At 39.4% G+C, this 12,005-nt stretch overlaps 1 protein-coding gene across 1 annotated transcript; it reads right to left on the reverse strand.

Annotated features, from left to right (window-relative positions):
• Positions 1-972: 972 nt before the first annotated feature.
• Positions 973-11,553, reverse strand: LOC145719176 (butyrophilin subfamily 1 member A1-like). Its single transcript, XM_081810689.1, has 3 exons — positions 9,957-11,553; positions 4,349-4,630; positions 973-2,016 (listed from the first exon to the last, which is right to left on the reverse strand). The coding sequence occupies exons 1-3, from the start codon at positions 10,216-10,218 to the stop codon at positions 1,844-1,846; spliced, it is 717 nt and encodes a 238-aa protein (XP_081666815.1). The 5' UTR covers positions 10,219-11,553; the 3' UTR covers positions 973-1,843.
• Between the last annotated feature and the right edge of the window lie 452 nt (positions 11,554-12,005).

The following is a 12,005-nucleotide window of genomic DNA, read 5'->3' on the forward strand; positions in this document are numbered from 1 at the left end:
TGGATGGAGCTGGAGGGTATTATGTTGAGGAAATAAGTCAATCAGAGAAAGACATGTATTATAGGACCTCACTGATATGAGGAATTCTTAATCTCAGAAAACAAACTGAGGGTTGCTGGAGTGGTGGGGGGTGGGAGGGATGGGGTGGCTGAGTGATAGACATTGGGGAGGGTATGTGCTATGGTGAGTGCTGTGAATTGTGCAAGACTGTTGAATCACAGACCTGTACCACTGAAACAAATAATACATTATATGTTTAAAAAAGAAGAAGAAGATAACATGAAGAATGAAGTGGGGGGAAATGGAGGGGGAGACGAACCATGAAAGACGATGGACTCTGAGAAAGAAACTGAGGGTTCTAGAGGGGAGGGGGGTGGGAGGATGAGTTAGCCTGGTGGTGGGTATTGAGGAGGGCACATTCTGCATGGAGCCCTGGGTGTTATGCACAAACAATGAATCATGGAACACTTCATCTAAAACTAATGATGTAGTGTATGGTGATTAACATAACATAAAAAAAAAACTAAAAAAGCTCTTTTTCATATTGACCAAGTAGACTCGATTGGACATTTTGAGAGTTCTATGTTGTATATAAATTTAGGGGTATGAAGTTTATTGTTCGAATGAAATGGCAGGTGATGAGAGTAGGACTTTAACACAGTTCTCCACACTGTGGCTTATTTTGTTTGTTTCTTTAGTTTTACCTTGATTACTGTCCTGATTGTTTACCAGACTAGTTGAGGTAAATCATGTTGGCAGCTAAGTAGCCCTCAAGATACTGGAAATCCAGTCAATGAAGAACAAAAACAAATAGCAATACATCTTACTTCTATAGGAATAGCTACATAAGGCTGTCTACAGAACTAACATTTGTTCTGAAGAAAGAATTTTTTTGTTGTTGTTGCTGTTGTTTCAATGATTTATTATTTATTTATTTAAATTTATTTTTATTTATTTATTTATTTAATTTTATTTGTTTTCTGGAGAAATCATTTTTTTTAAAGATCTCATTGGACACATTGAAAAGGGAGGTACAAAAGTACCACAGACTATGGGTAGCCAGTCCTGCTTAGAGAAAAGTTATCAAGTTAGAGCACAGTGATACAGGCTCTCTTATGAGACTTTTTTTTTTTTTTCCCTAGGGACTGGAGAAGGGCAGTCAAGGTAGTCAAGGTCTGGATAAAAACTCTAATTTGTTAATATCTTCTTGCTTATGTTCATGAAAAACTGTTCTAAATACTGCTCTGGCCTGTATACCTCTCCTCCCAAATGAAAGAATACCTGCATTCTTTTTTTTTTAAAGATTTTATTTATTTATTCATGAGAGATAGAGAGAGAGAGAGGCAGAGGCAGAGGGAGAAGCAGGCTCCCCGCGGAACAAGGAGCCCGATGCGGGACTCGATCCCAGGACCCTGGGATCATGACCTGAGCTGAAGGCAGACGCTTAACCGACTGAGCCACCCAGGCGTCCCGAGAATACCTGCATTCTGATACCAGAAAATGCCATCCTAATGCTAAACTAAAACTACAGTTAACAAATTATGTCACAGAGCATTTATTATCTCTGATTACATAAACAAGAATATAAAAAGGCAAAGAAATAAATAATCTAGTTTCTAAACCCTCAAATTTAAGTGTCAGATCACAAACAAACCAAGTGTATGCTTTTTATCTTCTTCTAATGAAATAATTGACCTTGACCGGACAACTTTGATTATCTGACAAACATGCAGAGCCATGAGTGTGTAGATGGAATATTTTGTTGTTGTTGTTCAGGTTTTCTTGTTCCCAATTTTAAATGCTAAAGACCCTCTACAGACCATTTATGAATTTTGTGTTACTATCATCCTCTAATTCTTACACAAATGAACCAGATCCCCCACTTTTTTCTTTCCTTTTTACCTTTGGCTTTTCTAGTACGCACAAGTAGAACAACGATGGTTGTACCAATGGCCAGGAGAGACAGGATAAGGGCCAACCCCACTATCCAAGGGCAGTCCATGGGGAACAAGGCATCTGAAAAATAGAGTTTGTCTCACTTAGTATCCAGCTTGGCATCAGTGACTTGGCAGCTGGAATCAAACCCCAAAATGTTTTATTTTAGGAGACATTGCTAGGAATGACACAGATTCTAAGCCTCGCCTATCTCTGCCTGCAATTCTACAGAATTCAGGAATGCTAAAGAGGCTTCTGTTTCCTTTCTTGTTTCTAATGTATGGAGATTCAGAAGGTTTATTTTATAAATTATCACAATGTTTTAATATGCAGGAAACATACAAATAATGCATCAGACATCCATGAACACACAATTAAGATTTAATAAACATTAATATTGCTATATTTTTGACAAATAATTCTCTCATAATAAAAAATCTACAAATGTGGGCACCTGGGTGGATCAGTTGGTTAAGTATCTGCTTTTGGCTCAGGTCATGATCCAGGAGACCTGGGATCCAGTCCTGAGTCAGGCTCCCTGCTCCATGGGGAATCTGCTTCTCCCTCTGTTCTTCCTCCCACTCATTTTGCCTCTCTCTCAAATACATAAATAAAATATTTTTAAAAAATCTACAAATGCAATAACATTTATTTTCATCATTTTCTCATCTTTTTCTCCTATAGTTCCCCAAACTTACTTTACCTTGTGTCATTTCTATACAATTATTTTCTACATAAACATATATATGAGCTTGACGATACACCAATGGGTGAGAGGCACGTGGAGCATTTCGAAAGATTAAAGGAGAAATTGTGACATCTTGGATAATAAGCCAAATGGGATTCATGGTCTAGGTTCTAGAGACAGAGTTTTAATTCAGTTCAAAGTTTCTTATGAGTTATCTGTCAGCTAGCAACTGAAATCAGCAAAATTGACTATCATCATTTTGATATTTTTCTATTAAAAATGGTATTCCAAAAAAGGCACCAAGGACACTCTCATTCAAGGACTACCATCATTTAAAATCTCAACAAGATGTCTCTGTAGTTTTTAATTGATTATTTCAAATATATAAATATAAAAAATAATATATTTCATCTCTTACATTCAGATTTTCAAGAGCTTTATAGATCGCCCCAATTCATTATTTCCTCTTATATGTTTCAACTCCTTTTTTCTATAAAAGCTTAAGTAAGACACTGTTAATTTCCCTTCTTCTAACTTTGTTTTACTAAGGTTATTGGAAAAATAAACAAACAGACAAAAATCCTCTATTCTGGTGTATGTGTTTGTTTCATTCACATTTCTAAACCTCAATTTCTCTTTCTAATTATCCAAACCACCATGACTTCCCAAACTAAAATATTATACAAATGACATTTTTCTTGTTGATAAAAGGTGATACAAATGTTTATTCATTGTGGAAAAATATATTGTGGCTCAGTATTTTTCTAAGTAATGGGGCCGTAAAAGAAAGAGATATATAGTCCTTGGGAGTTTATTATTCTACCTGGAGAAATAGTGAAATATATAATCACAATAATGCATGAGTAAAGAAGGCACTTAACACAGAATGGGTTTAAGGCAGCTTCCTGGGAGGATTAGGTTAGTATTGAGGGACCAGTAAGAAACTCTTAGTGACAGGAAAATGAAACATAAGTGTTCAGGGGTATTGCATGATTGAATATGTTCAGAATTAATGTGGGGTAGGAGGAGTTGGAGACAAGGGAAGATAGGGATGAAAGATGAAGCTGAAGAGATAAAAAAGGACAAGAGAAAAAGAGTGCTGTTGATAGGCTGCAATACTTCAAATAAGGACATTTGCATAGACAGGAAGTTGGAGGACATCATTTGGGCAAACTATTCCTTTGAAAGATCACTTTGGGTAGGCATAAAGAGTAGACTGGAATGTCTGAGCTCTTCTCTGCCTGTGATATTAATTATATTAGTTAATATTCATAACAATTTCATGAGGTAGACACTAATATTACCCATATGTAACAGATGGGAACTGAGCACAGGGAGCTCAATAGTTACCCAAGATCATGAAGCTGGGAAATGGCCCTACCAAGAATCAAATTCAATTTGACAGATGGGAGAAAAAACCAAGTTGTGAAAAGTGGCTTTCCCCAGGCAGTGGATCAGGAGAAGTTTAGGAGGAACTTTGAAAGATTCCTCAAAATACTTTATTGCCATTTGAATGCTTCTGTGCATTCACATACTTATTTTTATAAAATAGGACAATGACATTTCTATCACAAAAATAAATAAAAAACAAGAGCAAATCTTAATTTTTACAAGTTCTGCACATTAAGAGTTAATAGACAAACTAGAACATTCTTCTAGTCTTTGTCAGTAAGACCCTTTGATCAACTGTGGTATCTCAAGATACGGATTTTGGAAGGAACTGACCTGCCATGGAAACGTGCACTTCCTTCTCCACACTAAGTATTAGGTTCCTTACAGCACAGGACACTTCTGCTCTTGAACTTTTGTCCACTGTGAGAGATGATTCCACATGAAACAGTCCATTTTCTTCTATTGTCTTTGTCTCAGAGGCTGGTGCCAAGTGTAGTCCTTGATGGTCCCTCCATTGCAGCTCAGGCTCTGGATACCACCCCATGGATGTGCAGGTCACCTTAATTTCCCTCCTTTTGCCAGGCTCAATGTGAATACGAGGAATCAATCCTGAGCCTAGAATAGCCAAACAGAGACAGACAAAGTACAATTCTCCAAGAGTTTTTTTGCCATTTTATATTTTAATTAGTTTCTATGAAACTCAGTTTTCTTATTTATAAAAGTGGGGTTTAGAAAAATAACTAGTCACAAAGAATTTTAGAGAAAACAAATCAATTGTATCAATATTTAACAAAGTCAGACACTTAACCTACCGAGCCAACCAGGTGCCCCAAGAAGTTATTTTTAATATGAACTTACTAATTTTGGCAATGCTACTAACATCAATGTGGTCGAAATAACTAGGTATGGCTGGCTTACTGAGCATCTAATAGACACAGGAAAGTGGCCCTGTGAAGAGGGAGGCAGAGAATGGAGAGATTCCAGCACAAGCCATGGCATGCCTGGGGTACCAGAAGCTGGAAGAGGTAAAGGAGCATTCCCCTCAGATGCTTCCCTGATGACAACTTGATTGTGGACTCTGGCCTCCAGAACTGTGGGAAGATACATTTCTGTTATTTTTAGGCCAGCCCATTTGCAGTAATTTGTTAAGGCAGTCCTTCTATTAGGTTGGTGAAGGAAAATTATCTAATGTCATCTGATGTTGCATGGATGGCCAGACCCTGACAAACACGAGAGGAGGTAGTTAATAGCATGCCGCACCAGTGATGACCTCGTTGGCACAGTGGTGCCCCCCAGTGCTGGTACCGAAAAACGGTATTCTCAGAATGCAATAGCTTTGAGATGCTCAGTAGAGCATTATGGTTGTGAGGATAAGCTCTGGAGTCAAAGGGTTACATTTGTACTGGCTGGCATCAGTGACCTGTCACCCAATCACTCTGTGCCTCTGTTCCCTTTTTGTAAAACAAGGATAAAAAGTGTCTCAAGGCATATGATGGGTGTATAGATTGCTCCATATAAAGTGCTTACTGGGTTGTAATAAATAAGTATTAATCTTATTTTTTAAAGATTTTATTTATTTATTTGACAGAAAAAGAAAGAGAGCACAAGCATGGTGAGTGGCAGGCAGAGGGAGAGGGAGAAGCAGGCTCCCCATTGAACAGGGAGCCCAATGTGGGGCTGGATCCCAGGACCCTGGGATCATTACCTAATCAGAAGGCAGCAACTTAACCAACTGATCCACCCAGGAGGACTATTCATCTTAAATAATCAATTATACAAAGAAAAGACGGTTTTCATCTGCTGGGTTCTTTCCATTTGAAAGGCCATCCCATTGTACTTTATATATTCAGGCTGCCTCCTAAGAGTTGAAGGGAAATGAAATTATGGGTGGGTATTTTCTGAAGACAAGATTATATTCATCAGGTTTTTATAGAAACACAATAAATGTTTCATTAGTATTGATTTTATGGAGAAAGAAGAATAATGTTGTACTTCAAATTATTCCATTCTGTTTATATTATTAAATGTGTGGACTAAGGGTAAAACACAACCTCTGGATCCAACATCAATTAAAAATAGGAGTGGGACTTAGGGGTGAGGTGTATGGATAATTTCAGAGGTTTAAAACATGTATTCCAAGTGTTACCTTAGCAGTAATGACTTAATTTGAATTATGAAGGCAAGCCTGAAAGGTCAAAGTGGAGAAAAGATTTCCAGCAGGAGAGGAAACCAGGTCAACATGCTTGTCCTACTATTGCGGGTTTCTTTCTTCCTTTCTTTTTTTTAGATTTAAATTCAATTAATTAACATATAATGTATTATTTGTTTCAGGGGTGCAGGTCTGTAATTCATCAGGCTTATATAATACCCAGTGCTCATTACAACACATACCCTCCCCAATGTCCATCACCCAGTTACCCCATCCCCCCCTCCCCTCCAGCAACCTTCAGTTTGTTTCCTATGATTAAGAATCTCTTATGGTTTGTCGCCTTCTCTGGTTTCATCTTATTTCATTTTTCCTCTCTTCCCCTATGATCCTCTGCCTTGTTTCTTAAATTCCACATATCAGTGAGATTATATGATAATTGCCTTTCTCTGATTGACTTATTTTGTTTAGCATAATACCCTCTAGTTCCATACATGTTGTTTCAAATGGCAAGATTTCATTTTTTGATGGCTGCATAATGTTCTATTGTATATATATCACATCTTCTTTTTTTTTTTTTAAGATTTTTTATTTATTTATTTGACAGAGAGAGACACAGCGAGAGAGAGAACACAAGCAAGGGGAGTGTGAGAGGGAGAAGCAGGCTTCCTGCAGAGCAGGGAGCCTGGTGCGGGGCTCGATCCCAGGACCCTGGGATCATGACCTGAGCCGAAGGCAGACGCTTAACGACTGAGCCACCCAGGTGCCCCTATATCACATCTTCTTTACCCATTCATCTATCGATGGACATCTCAGCTCTTTCCATAGTTTGGCTATTGTGGACATTGCTGCTATAAACATTGGGGTGCAGGTGGTCCTTGGGACACTACATTTGTATCTTTGGGGTAAATACTCAGTAGTGCACTTGCTGGGTCATAGGGTAGCTCTATTTTCAACTTTTTGAGGAACTTTCATACTGTTTTCTAGAGTGACTGCACCAGCTTGCATTCCCACCAACCCATTCTCTATTGAGGGTTTTTAATTAGCATACTTGAGACCTGGATGGTTTCTGATATAGTGCAGCCTGACTAAAATACATTCTTTATCTATTTTTTTTTTAAGATTTTATTTATCTGACAGAGAGACAACAGCAAGAGAGGGAACACAAGCAGGGGGAGTGGGAGAGGGAGAAGCAGGCTCCCTGCTGAGCAGGGAGCCTGATGCGGGGCTTGATCCCAGGACCCTGGAATCATGACCTGAGCTGAAGGCAGACACTTAATGACTGAGCCACCTAGGCACCCCCATTCTTTATCTATTTTAAGAGTCTGGGATTTTCATTGTCTTATGGCCAAGGCAGGGAGAGAAAACCTATAGTATTCACCATTATGAGGCTATCCTAATACATCACCTAGTATCAGGGCCTTCAATTTTATTTCTTGTCCCTTAGAAAATATTTTGGTTACATTTGTAGCCTATATTTGTGGTTGCACTAATAGTTATTGATAGATGGATTTGCTTACCTGTACTCTGCAAGTGTCAAACTAGTCAGATAGTAAAGGGCAGTGATGATTATTGATTTTAAGTAGAATTTAATGTTGGTGTTTACTGAATCTGGGTTCTGCAGAAATTTTATTAGCCACAAACCCCTGGATATTTAAACAGCACAGGGAATGTTTTGATTCTGTTGTGACTCAAGGGAACAATCTTTTCTGTAGGAGATAGTGTAGGACTGTGGACCTGCCTGCAGAGACTGCATCTCTATCAGTAACTTGTTATTCATCCTGGGGCAAATATAACTCCTCTAGAAAAGAGAAATGGGTTAAAGAAATTCATAGCAGAAATCACAGTAACTAAAGGAATCAGAAGAAATCATGAGGTCTTCAGCTAGAGAACATCAGGGAATTGGTCTGAAGATCTGGACCACATGAAAACTCTTAATGCCACACAGCACCAGACCCTACTTTGCATTGAGTATGGGTTTTGGACACAAGTGGATCCAACCCAGGAAGAACAACACAAGGTCATAAATTATTCACCTGGAGGAGGGAGAGCATTAAATCAGCATAGACTTTATGTTCCTGATTTATAATGACTAAGGATAGCAGGTATAAAATGAGATGGCTCCCACATAATCAATAAAATGTGGTTAAAAAAAAAAAGCAGCTCACTTGGAAAACATTCCAAGCATTTAGGGAGCAGAGAGGTCTTTATTTGAAAAAAAAAATCTGGATTCCTCAGAACATATTTGTGATCATTATTATGTCAATATTTATATACAAGTTTATATTATAATGGCACAGGGAGATACAATTTCCTAAGGATTTAGAAATACATCAGTTTTCATGAATTTGGAATGCATTCTATGGGTGCACTGTAAAATATTACATTTGCAAATAATTTACTTATTTGAAATATAAAATCCAGATATTTCTACTGCACATAGGGAACATGAGAATGTGAAACAAATTCCTTTGGGTATTGTGGGGAATTCTGGGCTTAGTAAAAAGTTGGATGGAATTCATGGCTGTTGTTTGTAACATCTGTCCACAGTGCAAATTTAAAATGCCATAGGCTTTACCCTAATTTTATTAAAAAAAAAAAGTCCTTGAGTAGCAAATACAACTTCCTTTGCATATATAATTTGGAAAGATCAATGAAGTGATGTATTAGATAACCTCATGTACAAGACATAGGAGGTTGTAAAGTAGATTTTAGAAAATGTGTCAATTAACCTCTGTGGAAACTCAAAACAAACTCAAGCACAAACACATTATCAGAGTTTAGTGGCAACAGCTTTAGTTTGGAAATACATTCTTCTAAATAATCTGGGTAAAATGGAAGAATAGTGGAAAATTGTTTTGATTTAGTGATAAAATTACTCTATAACAAAGAACAAGTAAATCTGAGATAAAAAAAATTGAGATGACTCTGAAAAATAACATGTTGTTCATTGAAGAAGCAACAGCAGCAACTAGCTCTCAAATTCAAAGCCCTTGATAAGAGCTTACCCAAGGTTTAGGAAATGTCTGTAGGACTTCTAGAAGTGGATGTCCAACACTTGGATTGATTCAGAAGTTACCACAATAGAGTGAAAGATCCCTGCTCCAAAGGTAAAACTTAGTGAATGATTGAACATAATTTCTCATTCATCCCTGTTAGTGCCTGGTTAAATGCCTCCAGTGGGAGTGACATTCATTTACATACAGTAGAGACCTGTAGTGAGGAACTCCAGTATACTTACCTAAAGATGCAGATTTTCTCTAAATCCGGGAAGGAATCTCAGAAGGAGGCAACTATTCTCTCCCTGACTCTGCAAAAATACTATTAGGGGATGTGTGGATCTAAGGTGACAAATTATGCCAGGATCTGAATAAACAAGGATGTTATACTGAGAGTCAGCAACACCACATCTGACTGGACTATTGCCAGAGTGGGCAGCAGCAAGGTGCACAAAACAGAGCCTGTTGTCAGGCTGGTGAGATAACTTCTGCCTCTGTTTAGTTCCTTCTGTGTTTCTGAATAGAGACTAAGATACATTCCTGGGATTCTTCTGAGATAGTACCTACTATAACGCCTGTTCTTTCTTTCCTTCAAAGTAATGATGTTGGCATAGAAAAGATGTAAATATATTTTTACTACAGGCAAAGAATTTTCAGATGGACTGATTAGTTTTAACTATTTAACTTTCTTGGCATTCCATCATAGTGTTTGTATAAATTTAGCCACCTCTATCTTTATACTGCTGGTGAAAAAACTAACACAATCTGTGTAGGAGTTTTCATTGCAGAGACTCACCTGTGACCAACACTTTGAATTGTGCTATGTTGTAGTATGAGGAGCTTTCAAAGAAACACCTGTATTCTCCTCCATCTGAAGGTTGGATTGGATGGATCCTTAGGGCAACATGCCCTTTGGTAATATTCTCCTTCAAGAACTCTGTCCTCCCTTGGTACTCTGGCCTCTGCTCCTCCATTTTATTCCAGGAAGGACCATAACGATGCACCAGGCCAAAAGGATCATTCCGGTACCATTTCACTTCCATGTTCTGAGCATCCATTGATGGGCTGAGCTGGCAGGACAACACAGCCTCTTCCCCAACCAAAGCAATGACTGGTGCTCTTGGTCCTATCACATGGAATTGCCCTGGGAAGTAATTTTCGAAAACAATGGAATAATCATTGAGACTGTGACAGGCATGATTGTGACCATCTGATCAGTAAACAAGTAGACCAGGCTAACTGAGTTAGTGAGCTGTAGCCATTTGATGAACAGAACTAAAATAAGGACACACAAATGCACTGTTAGTGTAAGAGATAGTAGATGATATGATGCCAATGTGCAACAGTCACATGATCTTAACAAAAAATTAATTGGGGGAAGAACAAGATGGCAGAGGAGTAGGAGACCTAAATTTCTTCTGGTCCCAGGAATTCAGCTAGATAGGGATCAAACCATTCTGAACACCTATGAACTCAACAGGAGATCAAAGAGAATAGCAGGAACTCTCTGAACAGAAAAGCAACCACTTTCTGGAAGGTAGGACGTGAGGAGAAGTGAATCTGAGGCCGCTTCTGGCAAGTGATAGAGCAGCAGAGCACAAAATCAGAACTTTTAGAAGTCAGCTCCACTGAGGCACATCGCTCCAGTTGCTAAGTGGGGGGTGGAATCCTCACTGGGACAGTGTGGTCTCAGGACCCTTGGGGTCACAGAAAAATCAGGGGTACCTGAGTGTGGCAGAGCTCCCAGGTATCGGAGGGGGACGCCGGCTGCCGAGAGGGAGCCCAGGAGTGGGCTATCAGCTCTGGGTTGCCATAAACCATGATCCACAACACAGTGGGGCCACTGCTCTTTCAACAGGGACCCAACAAGCGGCAAATCCAGGGAGATTCCCCTTCCTACCCCCGGGAGGAGCAGCGGGGGAGTGTACCACAGGAATCTGCTGGGTTTGGAGACTTCAAACGGGGTCATGTGCCAGAGATAGAAACACTCCATCACAGACCAGGTGAGCATGGAGTGAGGCCAGAGACCAGGGAGATGGGAGTGATTGACTTCTTTTCTCTGGGGGTGCACTGAGGAGGGGGACCCCGAGTTCTCAAATCCTCTGGGGCAGAGATTGGGAGGCTGCCATTCTCACTCTCCTCCTCCAAAGATGTATGGAAAGCTTGCAGGGAACAAAAGCTCCTGAGAGCAAACCCCAGCAGATTACTTAGCCTGGACCCAGCAAGGGCGGGGCAATTCCACATCCAGCAAAGACATCTGGGAACCACGGCAACAGGCCCCTCCCCCAGAAGATCAGCAAGAACAGCCAGCCAAGACCAAGTTTACCCATTAATGAGAAGAGCATAACTCCAGCACTAGGGGAATACTGCACATAGAAAAAAGCACATAAAGGCTTTTTCCCCATGATTCTTTAGTCTCTCAAAGTTAATATTTTTAATTTTCATTTTTTAATTTCTTTTTTTCCTTTTTTCTTTTTTGTTATGTTAATCACCATACATTACATCATTAGTTTTTGATGTAGTGTTCCATGATTCATTGTTTGTGCACAACACCCAGTGCTCCATGCAGAACATGACCTCTTTAATACCCATCCCCAGGCTAACCCATCTTCCCACCCCGTCCCCTCTAGAACCCTCAGTTTGTTTTTCAGAGTCCATCATCTCTCACGGTTCATCTCCCCTTCTGATTCCCCCCCTTCATACTTCCCCTCCTGCTATCTTCTTCTTTTTTTTTTCTTAACATATATTGCATTATTTGTTTCAGAGGTACAGATCTGTGATTCAAAAGTCTTGCACAATTCACAGTGCTCACCGTAGCACATACCCTCCCCAATGTCTATCACCC

This window comes from Leptonychotes weddellii, unplaced genomic scaffold, assembly GCF_054177405.1.
Source record: "Leptonychotes weddellii isolate Sample4059 unplaced genomic scaffold, ASM5417740v2 HiC_scaffold_3320, whole genome shotgun sequence".
NCBI lineage: Eukaryota > Metazoa > Chordata > Mammalia > Carnivora > Phocidae > Leptonychotes > Leptonychotes weddellii.

What these genes read in the sequence shown, in the direction of transcription:
- LOC145719176 (XM_081810689.1), bottom strand. Translation starts at nt 10,218, where the DNA reads ATGGATGCTCAGAACATGGAAGTGAAATGGTACCGGAATGATCCTTTT. An exon ending in ATTCAAAGTGTTGGTCACAG is followed by an intron (nt 4,631 to 9,956) that starts GTGAGTCTCTGC and finishes TGGCTATTCTAG; the next exon opens with GCTCAGGATTGATTCCTCGT. An exon ending in AGTGCACGTTTCCATGGCAG is followed by an intron (nt 2,017 to 4,348) that starts GTCAGTTCCTTC and finishes TCTATTTTTCAG; the next exon opens with ATGCCTTGTTCCCCATGGAC.